Raw genomic sequence first — 26,443 nt, forward strand, 5'->3', positions numbered from 1 at the left:
CTTGACACATTAGATAAAAGCACCTTCTGAATTTAAAGAAAAAGAAATTGCGCTTTTTCCCAAGTTTTAAAATATTTATTAGGTTTCATAAGCATTTACACAGAGAAATAAGAGGAAGTTCTGTCGTAACATCACTCGAATGGATCAGGGAGTCATAATCGGACACACCTCAACGGTCCACTTCACCAAACACGATGTCCTGAGTGCCTATGGGAAGAGACGACAGTTATTTCAGGTCACCATCCTAACAGTTATTAAACACAAGTGTCATTTATTCTTCATCCTATCCCAGTTTCATTTTCAGATTAAGCACAAGAAAAATTAGCAGTTCAATACTTTTGCTTCAGGAAATGGCAGGATGAAATAACGGACTGCAATATCCCTTATACTTCCTCTTATACGTCAACATCACTACATCCACCTTATTTTTCTGATTAATTTCAATTTGTCTGGCTTCGGGTCTCATCCTCTTCCAGTTAGGCCTTTATTTCACTGCACAGAACAGCTCATCATGCTCCCTGATATTGCAAACGGGTATTTCTTACCATATTATTTTAATGTATTGTTGTAACTATAAACACACTGGCTTGTGGCGCAAATAGTTTGACCGTTTACTGCACGGTGTTATTCTTAGTCTCGTTGTTTCCCTATAGCGGCTAATGCATCGGAAGCCGCGCATTCACAGGAAATAGCTCACTTCTGCATTGCAAAATAAAGTGGATGCATTTAAGATGAAAACTGCTCTTACTTGAAGATGGACTTTAGATTCACTGAAATACATGCGTTTAAAATCAATAATATCACTGCACTGACCAACATCTAGGAGTTTGTTATAACATTAACAGACTGACAGAGAGACAGTAAGCAGATTATATATTTGTAGCAGTGTGTAAACTGGAGCATCGTGGCTCTGTTTATTTGAGAAGTGTGATATAGCAACACTTGGACGGGACTGAAGGCCCGTTCACACCAAGAACGAGAACTATATTAGCGTGACGTCCACACTAGCTGTTGATATCGTTCGGTTTATTCTAGGCGCGCACTGCATTTAAGTCGTCAGCTGCTTTAAATGCTCGACTTAAAGCAGGATGGATTCTGACTGGCTGTTAATGTTTTTATTGGTTATCAGCTGGAAAAAAATCGTTCTGAAAGTGATTCCAATGATAGTGTTTCTCTATGCCATTATCATTATAGTCGTGGTGTTAACTCTGCTATTCTTTTATATTTAGAATCATAGTTATCGCCTCAAGACGGGAAGAGGGTTTTTACTATTACATAAATACTGGGGCTGTCAAAAATAACACGTTAATTAAATATAATGGCAAAAAAAAAAAAAATCTGTCATCCTTTGGCTGCGCTACAGTATATGATCTCACTATCAGTCATTCAAGTGCTATTAAACCATTCAAGCGCGATAATACGCAAAAAAAACATAAAATGATAAAAATTCCTGTTGTCGAGTTTCCTCGTTAGCACGGTCTTGAATGAGTTAAAGTGTTAGAAAAGAGTTGAGAAAGTAATATGCGTGTCAGATCCGCGTCATGCAGCCTAATAAACCTGTCTGTCATTAATGTTAAGCAAAGAACAAAAGACTGAGAAAATCACTCACTGCTCTTGACTGAATAACTTTTGTAGCTTTAATAATAAGGATTAATCTATATTCATTTCATAATTTATGCAGTGAAGATTGATTATTGTAGAAGTATAAGTATAAATTGATTATTTAATTTCTGAATATGTACCCGTTAGACCTACCTGAAAATCTTAAAGCACTGTATGGGTCAAAAACAATAACTTTGTGCATTTTAGCAAATTTTTTCATATAAAAATATGAAATGGCCCAATGGATTTTATTTGGTGACATTTATTATAATGGGTTTATGTGAAGATTGTTTTAAGTTCGCTTAAATTAAACATTTTTATATATTTTAAAGCCTATTAAATGTTAAAACTTATAACTTTCAATTATACTGTAATGTTGAATGGCTTTATACCATGGTCTGGGTGAATACTCGATTCTGATTGGCTGCAGGGTGTCCATTAAAAAGCGATGTAGGACACCTAGTAAAGGAGTTCTAAAACCGTTAGATTTCGATTGTAAAACGAATTAAAATATAAACTAATGTTTAAAAAATTTGTTATTTGGCAAGTGAACATGGGATAAGCGGGTTAATGCCCATCGAGGTGTCCATTGTCAGGTATTAAAGTCCCACTCCGATCATATTTTGAGCTATTTTTAAACATTCCCAGTGGTCTTTAAATTATGATATACCATTTTTAGTCAAAATCTCAAAACCTGTGCTGTTTTCTGGGACTTCGCTTCAGCAGAGCGGCAGTAGCTCATTAGCAATTCGCCTCTGCGTTGTGGGCGGAGCCGTTGGCACGGAGACGACCCTCCCTCTCCCCGTTGCTGAGAGCTCTGATCACCGATCATTATTTCACTCTGAGACGTCGCGGTAAAAAACAGCTCGACTTCGCCTCGATATTCCATCCCTCCCACAGTGATCAATAAGGACATATTTAGTATCAGTGGATTGCTCGGAATTTTGGGATTATTATGATGCTAATGTCACCGCTCTATCTGAAAAACTGACTGACTCTCTCACGAGTGATGGGCTTGACACACGAGGGGACAAACGACTGCGAGAGGCGAAACTCGACGGTGAAAGTGACTTATTGTTACAGTATGTGTTCCAATTTCAGCGCCACTATCGGAGCTCTGTTCACAATGACATGCAATGGCTTGTGTGTGTGTATCTGACCCTGCTGCTGAGTAAAATTAAACACAAAACACAACTTCAAAAAAGCCCCTGTAAAACGCATTACATTACATTACATTATAATCTACATCGCTTTAACACAGATGAAGTTAAGTTAACAGAGAGTTAACTTTTTTATCTAACTAGCCCCGCCCAGTGGAGTTACTACGTCACAACTCCAGTCTATTTTAGCCGGCATTTTAGCATCTGCTACTGATTCACAGTCATTTGAATGTAGAAATACTCAGAAATACAACTTTGAGCTTATTTTTCTCAAGATATGTTCTCTAACATCAGAAAAATGCCACAAGAACATGTTAACACCTAGAAAAACATGATTTTCATCGGAGTGGGTCTTTAATGGACTCAACCGTCCTCCGCCATCGTTCATTAATACCTGACAATGGACACCTCGTCGGGCATTAACCCTTACATAACTAATGGCTAAAATTGAGGGGGAAAATTCATGATTCATAATTGAGACATCAGCATCAGTGATACTGGCCTTCATTCATAGTGCTTAGTAAAAAGATGCCATTAAACAAATGTGTAAAATATACTATCTTTATGTTGTTTTTACATTATCATTACCTACATTTCTACATGGATTCATTGTGAAAAGTATTAAAACTTTATAAATATTAAAAACTTTAATGGTAGGTGCGATTCATTTAAAAAAAATGTGTGATTATTTAGTAAAAAAAGAAAGCATTGATTGCGAGCACTATAAATGTACTGTCTTCATGTTATTTCTACATTATCTTAGAGATTCATTGCGGAAAGTATTACAATAGAGAAATGCATTAAAAACTTTAATGTTAGGCGCGATTAATTCGTTATTTTAATTTAATCGAATGAAAGCACTATAAATATTTTATTATCATCAACTGTTACTGGCCTTTTATTTATACTTTATACTTAAAACAAATGTGCAGTTCAGCGACAAATGGATGGGACATGCAAATCTCCAGTTACTAAAAAAGCAGACAGAACTGAGATGTTGAGCTTTAGGAGAGTGAAGAACTAGTTCTTACCGATGATTGCCACCACGTCAGCAAGCATGTGTCCTTTAGACATTTTATCTAAACCAGCCTGAGACACACAGACCACATCATTGAGTGACATCACAACACAAACAGGAAAAGATCAAACTGCAGTATTTGCAGCTTTTTTTTTTTACATACACTACTATTCACAAGTTTGGGGACACTCATTTGACTTTTTTTTGAAGATGACAAAGGAATCGATACTTTTATTTAGCAACAATGCATTAAATTGACATGCAGATGCTTATCACAATCCTGAAAGAGTGAATCATGGCTTCTACAAAATTAAGCAGATTTTTACCTGTTTTCTACGTTTATAATAATAAAAATGTTTCTTGAGCAGAAAATCAGCAGGATTTCTGAAGGATCATGTGACACTGAAGACTGGAGTAATGATGCTGAAAATTCAGCTTTACCATCACAGGAATAAATTACATTTAAAACATTTTTTTTTAAATAGACCAGTTATTTTAGATTGTAATATTACTGTATTAATATATACATGCAGTCTTAATGAGCATAAGAGGCTTTTCAAAAACATTAAATCTTTTTCTGACCCCAAACTTTTGAATTGTAGTGCATGTTCTTTTAACGATTTACAAAGCATATTTTATAATGTGTATTTTTTTTGGTGAGTGCGTTAACAATAACTGATTTAATTACCAAGTGAGCAAAGCCAGGTGCCTTGATCTTGCAGCGGTAAGGCCTGCTGGACCCGTCAGACACCAGATACACACCGAACTCACCCTGCAGGACAACACAGACGACTTTAGGGAAGGGAATTATGGGTAATATGACCATTCTGGGTCGGATTCCTCAGAAGTCCGGCTCCTTAATAGTTTTAATAGTTGCCAAATTATGAGATCAGTTCAGATTTCAGCAGATGTACAACAAATCAGATGTAAAATACACTGGTTGCATTGTATGTTTTTGATTTACTGAAAAGAACCAGGGGCCGGGATGCATACACTGCGAAGACTAGATACAAGTTAGTCTTCAAATTTCTTTTATTTTTATTTTTAAAGTCAGTTACATAAAAACATAGATTGGTCTAATTTGATACCTGAAAGTAAGACTGATTAGCCCCAACTAGTTGTTCATACGAGTTCTTAAGACACAGCCTTAACATAATGGCTAGATCGTAAGAGTCATTTACTCGTGAATCAGACATACACCTGGTCGACGTGCTGTGTTGCAACATTGTTGGATTAAAAACAGCACCACACAAAAAAAACACCTTTACAAAGCACCACAGAGACAATAACTTTAGAAACCCACATTCCCCACATGAGCAAGCTGACTTACAAATTCGCCCAAAACCTCACCATTCTGGATGAAAAGACTACGTTTTCTCTCGAGAAGGGATGGTGTGCAGGACACTCACCTTTGGTGCCTCCACAGCGGTGTACGTGGCTCCTGGAGGAACCTGGTAGCCTTCGGTGTACAGCTTAAAGTGATGAATGAGAGACTCCATTGACGTCTGCATGAAAACAAAACGCATCACAGGACAAGAGGGACGTTAGTTTGCGTTACAGGACACGAACGTGAAAACGTCTGAAACATTTTTCTCTGAAAGCCGAAGTGTGCTTTTTATGTTATATAATAGAAATGTTTTCTCATATCTAAACGGACCATTTTCACATTCATGTGGTTTTCAGAAGAGGAAGTCGCCATAGTGTAGTGAACAGGAGATGACAGCAAATATCATTTTTGTATTCTTATTTGCTCCAATACACAATGCCCAGCCCCAAAAAAAGAAAAAAAGGTAGCTGTTTGGATTTAAACTTGACAATGCAAGAGTCCAGCACTCTGTAAAGTCTCCTCCAGCACATCCCAAACACTTACAATGAGTTTAAGGTCTGGACTCAGTGGAGACAATTCATGTGTGAAACTTATTCTTCATATTTTCTTTCACAATTTGAGCCTGATTCTTTTTATTTTCATCCTGGAATACGGCCATGACGCGTCTTCCTACATGGATGTTTAAGAAATGAAGAGCTACACACTCCATCAGTTAGAGTTAGAAGAACTGTTGCCAAACATATAACATGCTAGAAACATAATAATCACTGCAATACAATGATCCAATCATAGACTCTTAAGCATTTGCCAGTTTAAATCTATATATATATATATATGAAAAAAAATTGCTGTTTGGATTTAGACAAATGCTTAAGAGTTATTGCTGTGATTATTATGTTATTTACTGCCAAGGTAAACTAACATATTATAGGTTATAAATGTGTATTACATTTTTATTCAATTGAAATATGAAAAACTTTACTAGACGATGATATCGATAACTGTGAGAAAACACAGTCTGTGATGATGATGACTACTGTAAATGTAATGCCACGGTCTTCATATTTATAGGTAACGCTTCATATTGAGGGTAGACTATTGGAAACAATAGTCTGTGAGCAAATTCAATTCTTCTTTGAGGAGAATAGTTTACTCTCTGATTTTCACTCAACAGGAGCAGCATTAAAGGAGAACTCCGGTGCAAAATGAACCTTTGGTCTAATTACACATTGTTACCTAGTCAACCGTTATCTGAGATTTGTTTTCATGATTATCGAATGTAAATAGTTTTATCTCTAAAAACAGTTTAGCCTATAACGCTAGTATAACGCTAGTATATAGGGGATTGAGTAATGACAAATAAAAATCGCTTGTTAATACCACTAACAAGGCTCAAAATAGCCCCACACTAACACGGTAGCATAATGAGGGTCCCTACATGCAAACCGAAGCATTGAGAACTTTGACAGTGTCCAGACAGTTTAATAAGAAGATATTTTATACATACAGTCAACTTCACGTATATAAGCAGAATCCATCTTTGAAAAACAGACTCGATCAGTCGATCAACGAACCGCCGATCCAAATGCGCTGAACTGTGTAGAATCTCATATGGTCCAGCACACTTGGATCGGTGGTTCGTAGATCGATTGATAGAGTCTGTTTTTCAAAGATGGCTTCTGCTTGTATACGTGAAGTTGACTGTATGTATAAAATATCTTCTTATTAAACTGTCTGGACACTTACACAGTTCTCAATGCTTCGGTTTGCATGTAGGGACCCTCATTATGCTACCGTGTTAGTGTGGAGCTATTTTGAGCCTTGTTAGTGGTATTAACAAGCGATTTTTTTTTGTCATTACTCCATGCCACATATACTAGCGTTATACTAGCGTTATAGGCTAAACTGTTTTTAGAGATAAAACTATTTACATTCGATAATCATGAAAACAAATCTCAGATAACGGTTGACTAGGTAACAATGTGTAATTAAAGGTTCATTTTGCGCTGGAGTTCTCCTTTAACAGAGATGACAGATGATTGCTTAGCACAGATTGATGACAATAACTTAGTCAGAGAAGTATTGTTGGATTTTAGCTCAGCTTTTGATGTATTGGATCAAATTATAGCTGGACAAACTTAAATGTTATAAATGTACTTCTCATACTGTACATTGGTTTGAAAGTCGGTTTTGTACATTGGTTTAAAATTAGTTTAAAAATCTGTCTAGTAGGGGACAATGTGTATTTTATAATGAAAGTTATTCAGATGTGAAAAAGTTGCAATGTGCTGTGCCTCAAGGCAGTTGTTTAAAACCATCATTATTTTCTATTTTTACCAATGATCTTCCTCTTGTTTTAAAGTGTGCACGGACAGTCATGTATGCAGATGATACAACATTATATTTACCTGCAACATCAATTGAGCAATTGTCTACTGCTTTGGATGAGGAATTACAATTAGTTGTAAAGTGGGTATGGATTAATAAGTTGTCTCTAAATTTGACTAAAAACCAAAAGCATTGTGTTTGGATCAAATTCTACCTTTAAATCTGTCTGTAAAGAGTATGCCTATTGACCAGGTAGAGGAAATGAGGCTTCTTGGTGTTATATTAGACAGCAGGTTTAAGTGGTCAAAATAGATAGAAAATATGGTAACAGTTATAGGAAGAGGTCTGTTAGTCATAAAGAGATGCGCACATTTTTTTTACCACAACATTGCATTTCTCAAATTGTTCACACAAAGGTTCTTACTTATTTAGAGTATGGTCCAGTGGTGTGGTCGAGTGCATCAAGTAAATACCCTAAAGCTACACTGTGTCATTAAATAAAAAAGTTCTTTCAAAGTTATGTGCTCATTAATGTATACCGTAATTACTTCCACCAACTAATCAAGTATTCTCTAGTATAGTAGAACTAGTCATAATTTGAATACCAGGCAGGCATTAAAGGGATGTTTTTTACTTCCCGTTTCAAAAACAATGCAAAACAAAGGACTGAGGAATGAAAATATGGAAAGACCTGCCATCGGATATTACATATTTTTTAACATGTAAAATGAGGTTTAAAAATTTTTTATAAAAAGGAATATTTAATGGCACAATATTACAATAAAAAATAGTTGATTTTGATATTGGAATGAATTTTGGGTTTGTATGTTTAATTGACTGGACTTTTATTATTGTTGATGAATAATGTAGTTCTGTATTAACCCATTTGTGCCGGATGCTGCGCGCCGAAACATTATATCTACCGCCGGTTACTGCGTTGCGCAACTCTGAACCTCCTGCCGGCTGCTGCGTAGCGCAGCATTTTGTATTCGTCATACTTTTAATGACACGTGCAGCATATAACGCACTGTCATAGGTTCAAATACACACGAGGTGGGTCTTGTTGAGTTTTCAAAGACCACGTGACCACCCAAATGTACTGTGGTTCGCTGAAAATCACGTCAATCAATCAGACATACACGCGCATTTGTTTTGGATTTTTGAAGACGCGAGTGCGAAAATGGCAACGACAGAAGAGGATTTTGACAGCGAGGGCAGTGACATTGACTTGGAAGATAGTGAGGAGTTTGGAAGATAGTGAGGAGTTTAGTGAGAAGTTTTGCACCTTCCTCTGCACCGCGAGTGCTTCATGTACCAAATGTACCACGTCGTTCGTCACAAATGATTTGATCTGACTCTTGTCTGTCTCTCTCTCTCTGTGTGTGTGTGTGTGTGTGTGTGTGTGTGTGTGTGTGTGCGTGTGTGTGTGTGCGCGTGTGTGTGCGTGTATGTATGTGTGCGTGCGTGCGTGTGTGTGTGTGTGCGTGCGCGTCTATCTGTGCGAGGATAATGCTGATAAAGCCAAAGAGGAGAGATTTGAGCCATGGAGCTCAGAGACTGATACTCTTCCCAGTTCCTCCTCAGGACTTTCCCCACCTCTCTCTGATAACAAGATGCCTTGTTCAGTGTGTTGGCATGTTTAAAATGTTATTTGTTATATTTTATATAATTGATTTATATATTAATTTTTTTTTTTTCTTCCCCATATGATTTTGAGAATTTTTTGAAAAATGTGTTGTTATGTTAGTGCTAAGGGAGCATGTTTTAATCAAACCTGTGATTCTTACCTTCAAAATGTATTTTATTTCATGTTTCTAAGTGCTACAGAGGCTTAGATATTCAGGTTTTGGTAGACGTAGACAATTCGTAGTATTTTTTCAGAAAACCCTCAGGAGATAAGGACATTTATCCTAGAATAACATAGGTTTTTATAGGCGTTTTTAGCAGGCGTTTTAGGAGTAAATGGGTTAAGCCATTTAAAGGGTTTGTTTAACACTGTGGTTTGTTTGAGCATCTCGACAAAGAAAAATTGGCTCAACCAATGGCTTGAGTTTGGGGCAAGACTGTATGACTGACCAAAGGAAAATAAGGGGGGTGTTCGGAAAAAACAGTTTGAAAAAGTCATTTAGTGACATTATTGGTGCAGAAATTACACTATGCACCTTTAAATAAGCTTATCAAATCATTCTGAAATCACATTTCTTGCCATTTGAACATGATATACATACGCGAACATATCTTACCTTCATCTCAGATCTCTTGGGTGGGGCTATTTTGGCATCATCTACCTTAATCTCTCCAGCAGGCATTTTGTTGAGACTCTGAAGCATGATACGCAGAGACTGCCTCATTTCCTCAACACGGCACAGATATCTGAAAGTTCATATTTGTCACTAATAAAATCCAATATAAAAGAAGCATAGGAATAATTGCATCACTTTCTATATTTGACCGCACTACATTTTCAAAACCAATCTGTGATATAACGTTATTTACAGTACAAACTCCTAATGTAAAACGTAATATGAAATTATATTTAGTCGGATTGTCTCATGTTCTCAGAACATATTTTATCTTTTTTAAGCGCCACTCATCACTCCACATTTCACACGTGATACCATCAGCATATGTGGTGAGAAAGCGAAGCGAGTCTAAGACCAATTTATAGCCTGTGGTTGCATTTAGCTTTCCTGTCATTGAGCTTCCTGAAACTCTTAAACCCAATCTAAGACAGAAAACGTTGACGTGTGTGGTCACCTGTCGTAGCAGTCGCCATTACTTCCAACGGCCACGTCAAACTCCACCTCGTCGTATTTGTCGTATGGTTGACTCTTCCTCAGATCCCACTTAATACCAGAACCTCTGAGCATCACTCCGCTGAAAGAGATCAAGAGCGATTTAACCAACCGTTCAATAGTTCAGTTACTGGATACTATGTACATCCTCAGTGAACATCAATCAGGCAATTAACAACATCACATACACAGATTTTAAAGGGATAGTTCAACCAAAAAATTTATATTCTGTCATCATCAGGCTCAAAACCTGTACGACTTACTAAAACACCAGATAAAGTAACAGCTGTGATGTTCAAATTATGTTATTGTGTAGTCAGGGACAATATTATATATAGTATTATAGCTAAAGGAGGAAGGTCCTAGGACTATCTATTCAAATATTGAATTGCAAAATTGATGCATTCAGTTCCAAGAACTCGAAATAATATGACTAATTTATGTGGATGTGTCAATTACGCAATGCTGTTCTTTATATGTCTCAACCACACAAACCCCCCAAAATATTCTATTTAAACTGTAAACTTGAATATTAAGTACTGTGTAGTATTAACTGTAAACTTTTCTATTTATTTACTTATTATTAACATTATAATTATAAAACATGCTAAGTTGCTTTTATCATCATTATTATCAATAATAATAAATGTATTAAGATACACTGTGGTCAAAGATTAACATCCAGTTCTGCACTTGACTTGAGGGAGATTTTTCACCATACAAAGATTTAATCGAAATGCCTTAAAGGGACACTTCACCCATTTGCATTAAGCTTTGAATCGTTAGAAACCCAGTCATATTTTTGAATGGTCATCCATTATTCCCCCATTTTCCCCTGAGAAGGGAGAAATAAGGATTTCAGTGTTGCAGTTCCTGCTTATAATGATGTAAAAATCATCATTTTGCGTCATTCTAAGCAGGAAGTCAAATATCTTTGTAGAGGGGTTGAGACTACAAACACTCGTCCCTCATTTATCCAGGGGGAGGGACTCACTCACGCTACAGACCTATTACAGATCAGTGGGTGGGACTTCACTTTCTGAAACTAAAAGCAATATCCTCCATCTTAAGCTAAGCTAACAGGCGCTGTGGAGCCAGATGTGAAGTTACGACAATGGCAGAATGTAACTTACTCAATATGATATGGAAGAAGAGGATTTCGAAAGTTCGTGGCTACTTTTAAGAGCCGCAATATAGCGAAGAGCAGCTGAGGCTGATGGAGGAACAGGAGGCGCCAGCGGCTTCTACAGCCGAGGCAGAAGACCTGTCGCAGACAAGAAGCCCGGACTGGCTCGAGCTGGGGCGGACTGGTGGTGCCTGTGCGCATACAGTCACAGAGATAGAGTCCGTCTGCTGCAAAGAATTTCAACGATGCCAATTTCTCCTGGAAGAAATCTCTGAATCTTACGAGGACACGGACGTTTGTGTTGTGAACCATCCTAGTTCCGCACCGCATATGTTCAGACTGTACAACTGCTCTCGTGATCCAGCTTACAGTCTCCGACAGGACTAACGTTACTGATCACGGCAGAAATGAAAGTGAGAGCGAGCACTTTATGACAGCTCGAGCTCATCGAGGCGTTTTACAGATATACAGTTTATAAAGCACCCACTGAAAAGCTGTGTATATATTTGTTTACTATTAGTGGTAACGAGTGTTTTGTGTACTTCGCTGTGTAACGTTATGTTCCATTATAATGAAAAGGAGAGAGATAGAGAGTTTATGGATAAGACTTAATGCGCACTTCTTATACTGTGTTTATTCTTACAGTGATTTTCTGCAGTAAAACTAACGCTTCATCTTTTGTGTGATGTACAATAAACTTAATTGAACTCATCTGTGGGCATGTTTGTCTGATTTGACCACCGGTACTGTAAGTTTCTGTTTTGATATTATCATCTTTCTGTGAGATGAGATTGTCCTGGCTCTGAGTGTGTGCTGGTTAGGCTCCGCCCCCTGTGCGTGGAACCGCATCTCATTAACTTTTAAAGGAGACACACTAAAACGGAGCGTTTTTCTCAGCCCCCCAAAAAATGACAATTTAAACATGCTGTAAAAATGATCTGTGGGGTATTTTGAGCTAAAACTTCACATACACACTCAGGGGACATCAGAGACTTATTTTACATCTTATGAAAAGGGGCATAATAGGTGCCCTTTAATGTTTGTGTGATATTAATTTCAAGCTCTGGTGGTTAGCTAGCTTTGTAGACGGAAGAGTGATTTCTCTGATAGGCGGATACCTCCAGCCGTTCTGGATGAGTGGGAGTGGCTTGAGGAGCTTTGCAATTTGGTGCATTGTGGGAATTGTTGTCTTTCATACAAACGCACCCTAAAGTTACTTTCTGTCTTTTCTCGGTCAAGAAGGCACCAAATTCGAAAATGATTTTACATTTCGACTACATATATGACCCACTTTCAATAAAGATTAATGTTCCCACGGGTGAAATGCTCCTTTAATGCAAATGACTTAGCTTCTGTTCCTGTTTGTGTTTGATTTATAAATAAATTGGTCTGTCTCCATTTCTTACTGTCAGATCATCTACTATAGCAACTTCTGTGTATGCGGGTGAGAGAGAGTGAGACACCAATCAGATTGACTTCATAATCATACACTGTTTTACCTGAAGCCGCAATTGAGTGCATCCTCTGCCCCAATAACACCAATGCCAACAGTTCTGTTCTTCCAGATACGATTATTGGTCAGCATCTGAAACAATAACGGCAGTTGAATTAATTTAGAAACTCCATATAATTACATGCATTTTGAAAAAGATACATTCATCTACATGCTCAGTATGACAAATGTCACATTTTAGAGATATATTTAATACTAACTAACACTTTTCTTGAGTAAAACCGGTTGCATTTCGGTGCACATACCTCCTCAAGTTCATCAATGCGAATAGAGAAATTCTTGCACCATTCATAGATGTCGTCCATGAGACCAAGAGGCAAGTCCTGAAGAAAAGTGATCAGCAGGTTGAGGCAGACAAGTTATAACATTTCAGTATAACCAGAAAAGATAAGGATTTTTCAGATTTTGGATAAATATGTCTCCATCCTAATTCATGCGCATGTCCTCTTATGGGGATAAAAAATTATCCGCCTCAATTGAGCGCACAAGTTTTTTATGCTAATTTTTCAGATTTTCCATCCAGTTGCAAATTTGACTTGTGCTCAAAATTGGAACATCGAATAAACATTTGCGAATACGGCACAAGAACAAAATAAAATTGTCACTAACTGGAAAAGTGGCACACAATATCCATAATAAAAATGGAAAAATGGAAGTTGCTGCAAACAGGTGAAAGCCACTCCTCCATCATAAATGACTTGCGCCTCAGAGCGCGCAGACGAAACGCAATAAACGCTGTCATGTTCTCTTGCGTTCGGAGGCAAATAGCTTGTGTTTGGGAATACAATCATGTGAGACGCTTCTAATTTAACCCAACCATTTTGAAGACAGATTTTGTCTCAGGCATTTCAGAATGATCAAACCAACATTTGAGATGATGTGCGATGAAACTGATCCATTGGTTAGTCCAGTTATCCAATCACATCCACTGTTAAAGCAAACTCACTTTTTTTTGTGCATCAAGGGATTTATACGGTAAATATGTCTCCATCCTAATTTATGCGCATGTCCTCTTATGGGGATAATTATCCGGCTCAATTGAGCGCACAAGTTTTCTATGCTAATTTTTTAGAATTGATGTGAATCTTGGCATCTTTTTATGCGATATCCCAAAATTAGCATAAAAATAAGTGGATGGAAACATGGCTAATGTTCATCAAACTGTACCTGGTGAACTCCACCGGGCCTGACGTATGCAGCGTGCATCCTGGCTCCAGACACTCTCTCGTAGAACTCAAACATCTGCAAGATACCAACAAACAGACAATTCAATGCTAACTAGGTTCCACACAAACAAACAAAAGTTTAGTATCATCTTGTATAGGGCAGAAACTAAAGATTGTTGATTAATCAGATTTAAACAAGCCAGGTTTCATTTATTTGTATTTTAAAAGAGAAAGTTATTACATCCTCCCCAATGTTGTCCTCCAGTGTGCAAACTGAAGAATTTTTATATGTAGGCTATGCTATTGATTATGTGAAAATACCTAAAATTTTAGGTATTAGATAGTTTAGATAGCTAAAATTGCTTTTTTTAATTAAACAGTGCTTTAATTAACAAATTGTGTCTTTGTCTTTAAATTAATTTAATTACAAGTAAACGTTTCGCACGGATAAAAAAAAATGTATCTGCTAATGCTGTAAAGTAAACTATATAGGAGCCCTTACTTGCACATTACTATAACATTAAAGCTTAACAACAGAGGCTAGACTTTTAGCCTAAATTCAGTTGCTATACATTTTTAGATAGGCTGTAATAATAATCAACACTCAAACAACAAATTGTATGAAAAAATATAACCTGCACATAAGGCAGTTTTTACATTAACATATGTTTTTACGCTAATTTAATATTGAAATATAATAATTTACACAGTTGCTGTCATTTTCATGACAGATATTTTAAACATACATTAAATAATCAAGATATCATTAACAGGTATATATAGGCTAATATAGTGCATTTATTTAGTGAAAGAGTTCTTTAGCAAACCAACAAGCTGTGGACACTGAATGACTTGCCTGAGGTAAATATAAAGCTATGTGAACAACTAAACGTATTTCCGCTGTTGAGACACTGATTGAGCGATTACACGAGTTATGATGCCTTTCAGTAAGTATACTGTATCTTTCATCATACCTTCAGGTGTCCATTCATGTTTATTCTGTAACTGAGGAAGAGATGGTCACGTTTACTCGCGCTTGAATTGAGGAACCTAGTACAGTGATCCTTCACACCACATCAAAGAGCGCCAAAACGACATTTAATGTTTGAATTTCGTGATCAAATAGACAGAATTTGAAAGATTACACCTGGCTTATTATAGAAAGTAACAAAACACTGAACTTATGGCGATTATATGTGGTTAATGGTGGTTAGGCAACAGCGCTGTATTGGTTGTGTACACATAAGACATGAGGTCCAATGAGCCAGGGCTGGGCCGGGGCGTTCGGTACGCCATGAGAGTATCGTGGGTGGTGTATCACGGTTTTTCGGTTCGGTTTGAATATCGTTACACCCCTAGTAAGGGGCACGTGTCAAATTTGCGTCCACATGAACGGCTCATGTGCCCATTGTAGGCGGTTTCGATGGTGGACACGGGCCATCATAGACACTCTGATTGGTCTGCGGCTACAGTGGATTTCTCCCATAACCATCATTAACATATAGTGTGACTTGTGCCACATTAGACCTTCTGTTGCCTCGGACCAGACGGGAAAGTCTTCATTGCCCTCGTGCATCGATGAGCCTTGGGTTCCCAACACCCTGTCGCTATTTGTGGTTTGTCCCTCTTCAGACACTGCTGGTAAATTCTCACCACTGCTGACCAGGAGCGATTTTTGCTTGTTTCTGATTGAACTGATTGTTTGTTTCCCCATCTAATCTACCCAGACCTTAATATGTGGGCTTGTTAGGAGACGATCAACGATATTCGCTTGTGACTGCTCATAATGTTTTGGCTCATCAGTGTAAACATTACATTCGAAACCAATAAAGTAAAAACAAAAACGTATCTTTCTATTATTACAACATTTGCTTTAAAGTTACTGGTCTCAGGAAAATACAATATTAAACGCATTTAATGTACAAAATGCATATTTACCTTTCTGTAAAAAAACTAAAGAAATAAATGTTTACCTTCTCTCTCTCCTCAAACAACCAGAAGAAGGGAGTCATGGCACCGATGTCCAGGGCGTGGGTGGTGACGCCCATGATGTGGTTCAGGATACGGGTCATTTCTCCATACAGCACTGCAGAGGTCATATGACACATTTATGCAGCTGATACAACCAATCAGACGCATTCAAAAACAATCAATGCAAACTCGATTCATTGTGGAACCGTAACATCGTTTATGCAATTTTTGGGGGATTTCTTTGAGCAAAATTAACTCTGGTTTAAAATCTAATTTGGGTTCATGAGTGCAAACCAGATTGAAAGTGTTGTAGTTTCTGTTGCTCACCTCTGATCCACTGTGCACGGGGCGGAGCCTGGATGTTAAGAAGCTTTTCTACCGCTAGAGAATATGCCTGCTCATTACACATCATGGACACATAGTCAAGCCTGTCGAAGTATGGAAGTGCCTGCAGCAACACAAACACACAAGACAGCATTACAGCCAAAAATATTACATCACAGACAACATCATAATAAAGCATCATACAAGTGAAACTCAAAAAATTTGAATATCGTGCAAAAGTTCATTTATTTCAGTATTTCAACTTCAAAGGTGAAACTAATATTTATATAGACTCATCACATGCAAAGTGAGATATTTCAAGCCTTTATTTGTTATAATTTTGATGATTATGGCTTACAGTTTATGAAAACGGCAAATTCTAAATTTGAATATTGTGAAAAGGTTTTCATAAGCTGTAAGCCATAATCATCAAAATTATAACAAATAAAGGCTTGAAATATCTCCCTTTGCATGTAACGAGTCTATATAATATATTAGTTTAACCTTAAGTTGAATTACTGAAATAAAGGTTTTGCACGATATTCAAATTTTTCCAGTTTCACTTGTAAATGACTTAAAACACAGCCAAAAGTTTGTGATGTACAGCATAACATTTCTATAATTTAAGTCCAACAGACAGTTTTATCCAAAGTGACTTATATTGCATTAAATATATATATATATTATTAATAGAGCGCCACGATGTGGATCCTACTTTATATAAAGAGCTGAGAGGCCCCAAGATATGATATTATCACGATTCTTATGCCACGATGTGATACTAGGGGTGGGCGATATGGCAAAAATATCATATCACGATTTTATCACGATTCCTTTTCATGTTGGTTTTACTATTTTGCAAGTGACTGAGCATTACAGCCAAACTAATGTCCCGATTTTAAAAACAAAGCCTAAGGTAACAAAATAAAAAATAATGGCAGACATTTAGGCCAAAGTGGCGAATATAAAAAATCTTTGTCATTATTTTCTTTGTTAATAAAAATTAAGAACAAAGATACACATAGACAACTAAATATACAAATGAAATAAACAGTGCTTTATTTTTTCAGCTACAGTATGTGTATTTAACAGTAGCATTGAAGAAAGTAATTAAATGAACAAATATGAAAATAAAACAACATAGACTTCACTGTATAAATTGTACATTGATTCTTATTAAAGCTAATATTAAAGTTCTCAGTCAAGAGCAGTGAGTTATTGGCTCTTTGTATTTTGTAGGGCTGGGCGATATGGCCTAAAAAAACAAACAATTCAAAAGCAGATCGTGGAGACATTTTAATCGTCCACTATCAAAAATCGTGATATCACACACCCCTATGTGATACTATTGCGATTTTAAACACTTTGTGATATGCTGAGTATTGCAAAATATATATTGCAAATGCCCCAAAAGGAACATTTTGTTCACTCAAATAGTTTTTAATCTAATAAGATAAAGTTAATTTCACATCTTCATTTCAATCTCTTTCGTCCCTTCCTTTTTCAATATTTTCTACCTTAGGGCTATATTTTAGAATAGAAATGTCATATTTGCACACTGAATTAAGCAGTCGATAATATGGTGTCTTAAGTACCTGTAAATACGTCTTGTACTCGATGAGTTTCTCTGTGCCGCGGTGCAGGAGGCCGATGTGAGGGTCGCACTTCTTCACCGACTCTCCGCTGAGCTCCAACACCAGACGCAGCACGCCATGAGCCGCCGGGTGCTGAGGGCCGAAGTTAATGGTGAGGTTGGACACCTCCTTCTCTGCTGGTGGGTCCTTATCTGAGAGAGATGAAGATCTTTTTCAATATTGTGGTTGTGATTGTGTAAATAAGGAAGTAGTCACTAAAGCCAAAATCAAACCAACCGTTCCACGGTGGAGGAACCCACTTCCCAGTGATGGCACTGGGGTACATCACAGCTCCATTATACTGCTCTGCCCACTCCACATCTGGCTGCCATTGCTTCTGCCTGGACAACAGGAAACACACATTAGTCGAGTCCCAAATGACACACTATACACTACAGTAACACTTTATTTGACAATGTCATTGATACATAAAGTTAGTAAAGTAATAATTATCGCATATTATATAATATGCGACTAATCCTAAACCAAACCCTATAGTAAGTACATGTAGTTACTTAATATTACTCAGCACTTAAATGTATAAGTACAGTGTAACAAAGACACCTTAAAAAATGGGTCGCACTTTATTTTAGTGTCCTTGTTGTTACATATACTTACCATAGTAATAATAACAACAGTAAATTATGCATATTTACATGCAACTAACCCTCAACCAAATCCTAATCCTACCCTAACCCTATAGTAAGTACATGTAGTTGCTTAATATTACTCAGTACTTAAATATATAAATTACACTGTAACAATGAAACCTTAAAAAAAAAGTGTAACCAAAACTAAACCCTATGTACCCGACCATGTAGTGTACGAACTTTATAAGGTTATTTAATCATTAAATAAATACTACAATTTATACTATAAATTGGCATAGAATAGTGCATAAGTACACAAACACTGATTTTTTTATTGACTTGCACCCATAATGCACAGAGATATACACTCAAACTCCAAGAATTGCGAGTTTACAAATTACAAGAATTTACACAGTGGCCTCAATATATATTTGTAAGCCACACTTATAAGTTATGAATTATCTCATGCCATACAACTAATCATTTTTTAATTCGGCATGAAATGGGAAGTTGTGAGTCTTTTCTTCCATATTGTGACATATCCGAGTAAAATAACTTCTAGAACAAAAAAACTAAGTTGGGTATAAACAGTAGCCTATTTTGTCAATTATGAATTAATTGGATTGTTGTGGTTTGCTATTGGCAGACCTCATGTGAGTGACAGGTTGTCCCGCCCTCGTGTCAGTAAAACACATCAGAGAAGAGAAGTCATTTTGATTAAAGATTACAAGGGCACATGAAGAAAAATTATATGCACTGATAAATCATGCAACATATATATATAAAAAAAAATTCTCTTTAAAAAAGCCCAAAACTTTAGCTTCATTTTGAACTATATTAATAGTTTAAAAGTTAAAACATCAACAACAAACAACATTTGACTGAAATGTTTTGCTGGAAACGGTGCTTGTGCTTTTACCCCTCAAAAATAAATGCCATTTGGCTTGATGTTTTGTTATCTAATGCAATGACATTCAAACAGTGTGATGTGTGGCTTCAGTTCTTTTTGTAGGCCACTTTTTCTACAGATATTAAGATGTTTGCGCTGTCGCACATTTCAAAACATAAAGCAAAGCAGATGTAAATTATAAGTAATTGAAAAAAAGACGACGAAATCTTAAATCCATGTTTTAAACTAGGAGTTGTTTGTTTACTGCTCATGTTTCATCTCCACCGGCTAACGTTACATGCTCATTTACAGCAGTTAATCAAAACTTTGGCGGAGGGGGAAAATGACAATCAAACAGTGTAATGTAATAATACGCATTAACAGGTACAGTTTAGTAATACTGTACATTTCCATGCTTGACAGAAACTCGAAGTCGCAGAAACACTGGTTATCTAATCCTGATAACATTGCCAGAAGCAAGCCGCTATCTAACGAACCCAATGCTTAAATTTCACGGTACTGGTGACAATAATGTTGAGTACCTCTTCTGAAGCAGAGCACAGGCTGGAGTGCTGAGGTTACTGTTTAAAATGACTGAAGGACGTCCGAGTCTCGAGAGCGACCTCAGCATTGTCGCCGCCATCTTCCCTCCTGTCAGCCGCTGATTCTGCGCTGATCTCGTAACGGAGGATAGTTTTACTGCGGCTCTGTCGCCATCTGCCGGCCGGAGGGTTAAAGCTGTAGGTTCAGTGCGCATTATAACTACGCACAAATGCCACTAGGTGTCCGTCGTCGACTCTGTAGTTATAGTTGTATGGATAAATGCAACTGCTGATGTGGAATTTAAAAGTATTTGTTGTGAAATTTTTGCCATCCTCCACTATTTCTCTAATCTCTTTCTGAAGAATCGTTGCAACCGGATTATCGGAGTTAGACACGAGAACCGAACCCATTCGATTCTTGAGCGAATCGTTCTTTTGAGTCGGTTGCTTTCAATGGATTTGACCAGGGGTGTCCAGTCCAGTCTTGCTCTTGGAGAGTGTCACTGTCATGCAGAGTTCAACTAGCTTACTAGGCATAGTAACTTCCAGGTAGGTGTGTTGAGGCAAGTTGGAGCTAAACTCTTCAGGACAGTGGCCAGTCCACCCCCTGAATTAGGCAAATCGAACTGACTGATTCGTCAACGAATCGACTCCAAACGAACTCAAATATCCGGTCGTTGAGTGCTCTACAGGTACAGCTACTGTGATATACACATAGTAGCCTAGCCCATTATCACTATATGGTAAATTTTAATACTTTATGTTCGTGATATTTGTAGTTAATGTTACATGTATTATGTAATTGTTGATATAATGTATAGCTGACATATGCACCGTTCAAAAGTTTGGGTTCAGTTAGATATTTTTGATAAAATAAATTAATTCTTTCTATACTTAAGTCAGCAAGTACACATTAATTTGATTAAAAGTGACAGTAAAGACATTTATAATGTTGCAAAATATTTCTATTTCAAATATGCTGTTTGTTCAAACTTTTTGTTCATCAAAGAATCCTGAAAAAAAAAAAAAACTAGTTTCCACACATTTTTTTCAACATTGATAATAATAAGAAATGTTTCTTGAACAGCAAATCATCATATTATTGTGACACCGAAGACTGGAGTAATGATGCTGAAAATTTAGCTTTGATCACAGGAATAAATTACATTTTACAATATATTTAAATAGAAATTAGATATTTTAAATTGCAATAATGTCACAATATTACTGTACTATAACCTATAAATAAATGTGTAGTGGTCCTTAAGGAATATTCTTTAAAAACAGTATTAAAACTTGGCCTATATTACTGTATTCATGAAAAGTGTATGTGGTCCTATAAACAATAAAGTTCTCATATTTTTTTATATCTTAAAGCTGACACCAGTTTGTAATTAAACTAGAAATCACATTCCCAAACACAAGAATGAACAGTACATTTATATATAAACCACACATTCAATCCTTCATTTATTCTTAGAAAAACAGTGCTTTTATTTCTGATATACTGTGAAAAAATAATTACGTAACATTTTTAAAAAATATTGGAAAAAATCAAAGGGAAATAAAAAAAAAATCAATAACTTTTGTTGTACATCTGTCAAACATTTTTTTCAGCTACCAAGAACAGTACAGTAAGGTCAACGTTTATTTTCTAAGACACAATTATACAGGATACACTCCTACCAGCAGAAGAAAAGTATTGGAGCAGGAACGTGAGAGAAGTAAATGAACGGACTACATAAAGATTTTCATATACTCATTCGCACTCGCACAAAAACACGCATACCTTCATCTGCACACACTCCTCTGGCCTAAAGCCGGTTTATAAAGTGAGGGAATATAAAAGTCATGTTTTCCTAAGGCCACTCTTTATTTTTATTCACTCCTTCATATATTCCTTCTTTCTCGTCTTCATGGAGCTTCAAGTTCTTAGATGGGACGGGGAATGCAAATACTGTCCAGCGGGTCACATGATGTCCCACAACATTTTTACCCCAGGCCATCCAGTATAATAAAGGATGAGTGATTGACAGCTCAAGATGTTTCCGGATCTTCCCGAACACTCTTGATATCGTGCTGGCTCCAAACCAATCGTCCGCTTTGTACCGTACCGAGTCCGAAAGTACCATCGCTATGGCGTTTGTCAACCTTCTTCACGCAATTAAAAACATAACAATACTGCATTTAAAGAGTGCATCACGTTTGGATGATGTCAAATAATACTTGAAGTCGGAATTACACATGGGAAGTATTTACAGGGCTCGTTTGAAACGTGGACGAAGACGAAAACTAACGTTAGTGTCTCACCGCTCCGAGGGATTGTCTTCATCCTCATCCGTCGTTGCTTTGACAACGGCGTCCTTCAAAACCCGTTGAAGACAGTTCATAGCCAAAGACCATCTCTGGTCCCCGTAAAGGTAGTTTTTCGAAATTGGCGGAAAATACTTCAAGTTTGTCGTCTGTGTTTGGCACAAATATCAGGTGTGTGTCTGTGTGAATATGCGAGTGAAAGACTCTCCGATCTCAAACTTCACAACATCAAAGTCTGGGGCGCGAGACGTTAAAATACCACTCCAGACCTCTGACCTTAAATTAGTTCCAATTTGATCTTCGTTATCTTTAAGACGAATGTGATAGCAGCCTGATCTCAGATCAGTAAGGGTGAGATTGGATACCTAAGGCTGGATCAGTTTACGACCTTCTTCTGCTGTTCCCAACCCTCAAAATAAAAAAGAGAGAGGAAAAAAAAAAAAGGGGGAAAAAAAAGCTCTGGGTCACTATAGCGACCGAATAAATTCGCAAACAACGATAACAAACAAATCTGCATATTTTCTTGTTCGTTGAGGTGAATATCACCCAAATAAAGACTGATACTCTAACGTTGAACCTTTGGTCCAGAATCACTTACAGAAATATGAAAAAAAAAAAAAAAAAAAAAAGATTTTCGGTAATATTCAAAACATAGAGAGAAAACGCTCTAGCCTAGTGTGCAAATGAGAGATTACATATCGATTATGAGGGTAATCTAAGCTAGAATACTGGAATGCAGTGCAAACAATGACCCCACAACAAAAGCACCATGGAAAAGAGTGGGGCATTCCTGTATATGAATATGTATATATAGATTTATATATATTCCATGGTTCTGAACTATTTGTACGATAGTGAACTAAATGGCCATGTCTGAAAACAGTTAAATGGCTTCCTCGACTGGTCTCCGTCATAATGTTGAAATTTAAAGGGTAATGTGTTTTATTGCAAATGCTCAAAAGTGCTTTTTAAATGGAGATGCACTAGCGCGAGTGTGTCGCTGCACTGGAAGGCTACTAACCCGGTTAATCGAGGTAGCTCAGCAAGCTGGACAGCCAGGGAGATGCTGACTTACACAGAGTAATAAAAGAGTCTTCTAGACTAAAATAAAACAAAACATGTTGCTTTGGTGATCAAGAGTGTTGTATGAGTATCATGTGCTCTTTATCTCTTTTGTCAAACGCAGACTTTCATTTAAGAAATAAATGGAAAAAATGATTGGATGTTTTGTAACACTGTCATCTGTGTACAGTTGGGTCTAAAAGTCTTCTCTAATATACATAGATGTATAATTTTTCATTTAAATAATTTTGAGTCAAAGGTTCTACACAACTCTCACATATTATGGGTCAGATTTACTAAACAGGGCAAATTAGCAAAAATCCCAAAAATGCACAGATGGGAGTGGAAAGTTGTGCGCAAATTAAAAAACATGCACCCGGATCATTTCCATAATGACCGACACAACCTATCATGAGCAGCGCAAATTAGCATATGGACTTAATTGGGCGGTAAATAATGCTGCAAATACTCGCACAAACCTTAGTAAATCCCCTTGCATGATTCATTTAAATACTCTCCTCCCATAAATTTTACATCTTGAAGGGAAACTCCTACAAAAAAACGGTGTTACTTTAATCCAGTGGTAACTTTTTGGACACTAACAACCCTGGCCTTATTATCCACAATAATATTCGAAGGCCCTATGATTTTTCGTTCGTAGGATCTTCAAAGAAGAAAAAAAAAAGACGTTGGCGGGGTTACTTAAAATAAGAAATATCTTGATTCTTAGGAGTTTTCCTTTATTTTAATGCTTGATTTGTCTAATTTTAAATCAATTTTAGTAATCTTGAGGCCTCCTGCTTTAATGGCTTTAAATATGGTAAACGCATTATTACCATTTTTAAATCAATTATCCAAGATCTTACATTTGACTAGTGTGACCTAGACATAGTGTAGAACCTTAAATAGTTATGCTTAATTTAGCTTTCCCTGTTTTTGGATGTATTGTGTCATTTAAATCCTGAAACTTTCAGTTTATGTTAAAACTAAAAAAAAAAATGGGTGGTCTCAGACTTTTAGACTTTACTGTACATTGTGCAGTTTGCCATTAAATGCCATTTGAAACTATACTAAGCTTAAGGAGAGAAGTTGACGAAGCCATTGAAGAGGATTCATACATGTATCTCATATGAGCATCGCTGTGAGAGAGAGAGACCACTGTTAATTAAACAGACTAGAAGCCTATAAGAGGCACCCTTTCATTTCTCACGAATCATGCTTATTAAAAGCATTCAGAATTGATCGATCTTTTATTAGATCTTTTCGAAACATCAGTCTTTCATGATTGTGACTTTCGCTTTCAGCTCCGGTTTACTTTGACCTTCTCTTCGCTCGTTCGCCCTCCCGTGTTTATCTGTGGTTCATTCGTTATCTCCGTCCTGTGTGTCTGTGTAAGTGTGTGTACTTATACATCAGCGCAACTTGTGTTACGTACACGTGATGCTTCTCTCTTACACATGTGTCTGCATCCTCTGTGTGTGTCGGTGGGAATAATCGGAATGCTGGGAGGTGTACGAGAACCGTGTGGAACTGCCATATTTCCCAAGTCCAGTTTCTGGGGTCCCGGTACCGCCTCCTGCGCCGACGCTCGGCCCGACCCCGTACATCTCGTAAGCCGGCCCGCCTTCTAACGGGGCGAGGCTGGGCGGAGCAAAACCCATCCGAAATGCCGGATAGTGTGACGGGTAGCCGTAATTCTCATATCCGAGCTGTGCGGTCGAGTCCAAGAGGCTGCAGTCAGCAGGGAAGTCGCTAGTCTGTGGGCCAGAACTGGGCGGAGGCTGCTGGGACTGCCCAGCGCGGGTGAACGTGTTGAATTGGGCATAGCTGTTGTGTGAGAGTCTGGAGGGAGGACGCGGGTCGTAGCAGCCCGCTCGTGACCCCGGAGCCAAACTGCTCGGTGTTCCCGGACCTGCCGTGGCTCCTGGAGCTCCTGAGCTACTGCTAACAACGGCCGCGGCGCCCCCTGGCTGGCCCGAGGTGCGATAGTCTGAGTAGTGCATGGATCGGGAGGCGGGACGTCCCTCATCGTGGGTGGAAGCTCGCACGTTGTAGTAGCCGTTTGTTGGGTCCTGTAAAAAAGATAACATCTTCTTCAGTGAAGTTTGTTTAGGCAAAAACTAAAACTGATACAGACGTATACACACTGAAGGTCAAAAGTTTGGTCAAAATTGGTGAAAAGGTCAAAAACATTTGTACAAATAATTTTATTAAGGCATTAAATTAAAAGCGACAGTTATTTTCTATTCATCAAATACTCCTGAAAACAAATGTATCACTTTTCCACAAAAAAAAATATTAACTGCTTTCAACATTGATAATAAATCTTCATATCAGAATGATTTCTGAAGGATCATGTCACACTGAAGACTGGAGTAATGGCTAATTTCACAATATTACTATTAGAGATTCCTACAGACCCCACTGTAGAAACAATGGATTACATTTTTTTTTTTTAATTAGAACCGCAGTCTTGGTTCTGGAAATATTTTTCCCATTCATTTTCTCCATGAGATTAGAAAAGAGAAACAATTTAAGCCATGAACTGAACCGAACCAAACAAAACAACTAAATGACTAACATTACAAGTGACTTAAAACAAAAAAGTTACTTGAAAATCAGAGGGGGAAAAAACAATGTAACACAACTTTCTTGACCGTTATAAAATTCATTTAATTTTATGGTCAAATAAACTAATGTTATGAAGCACTGCAAACGACAAAACATAATCAGATTCAAAATTGATTTATTTATTTGAAATTTATTGTTGAGGATAACCTCTTGAGATGAAACATATCACTGTTGATATGACACTGTGCACTACATTAAAAAACGGTTAACTATAAATTCTTAATTATAAATATAAAATATATATTTAAATTGTATTAATTATGGGGATCTGTTAAAGATTATCATAGGGAAGTTCTTCATCGGGAATTCAACAAATCAGCATGTTTTATTAAAAAATATAGAACTAGCATTTCAAGTCTATGGTCTAAACTAGCATTTTCCGAACAAAAAATCTGAAAAGTTTGGCCGATGTGTCAGAAGCGGGACTTTTATTTTGACGGCACACTTAACAG

At 37.2% G+C, this 26,443-nt stretch overlaps 2 protein-coding genes across 3 annotated transcripts in view; both read right to left on the reverse strand.

Moving 5' to 3' along the window:
- Positions 1 to 53: 53 nt before the first annotated feature.
- ndufs2 (NADH:ubiquinone oxidoreductase core subunit S2) lies at positions 54 to 20,144 on the reverse strand. The gene is made up of 14 exons (XM_079605500.1): positions 19,986 to 20,144; positions 18,202 to 18,305; positions 17,926 to 18,116; positions 16,334 to 16,454; positions 16,009 to 16,121; positions 14,037 to 14,111; positions 13,115 to 13,192; positions 12,856 to 12,941; positions 10,193 to 10,312; positions 9,679 to 9,808; positions 5,190 to 5,285; positions 4,469 to 4,552; positions 3,794 to 3,851; positions 54 to 207 (listed from the first exon to the last, which is right to left on the reverse strand). Exons 1-14 carry the CDS (start codon positions 20,084 to 20,086, stop codon positions 170 to 172), a joined length of 1,395 nt encoding a protein of 464 aa, XP_079461626.1. The 5' UTR covers positions 20,087 to 20,144; the 3' UTR covers positions 54 to 169.
- A 1,319-nt stretch (positions 20,145 to 21,463) lies between these two features.
- kirrel1a (kirre like nephrin family adhesion molecule 1a) overlaps positions 21,464 to 26,443 on the reverse strand; it is a 45,116-nt gene continuing 40,136 nt past the window's right edge. For both annotated transcript variants that reach the window (XM_079597780.1, XM_079597779.1), the window contains exon 15: positions 21,464 to 25,432. In XM_079597780.1, the coding sequence (XP_079453906.1) occupies positions 24,812 to 25,432 (621 nt within the window). In that variant the 3' untranslated portion in view covers positions 21,464 to 24,811. The remainder of the gene's footprint in view (positions 25,433 to 26,443) is intronic.

The sequence above is a fragment of the Phoxinus phoxinus genome, assembly GCF_949152265.1.
Source record: "Phoxinus phoxinus genome assembly, chromosome: 2".
NCBI classification, from domain to species: Eukaryota; Metazoa; Chordata; class Actinopteri; order Cypriniformes; family Leuciscidae; genus Phoxinus; species Phoxinus phoxinus.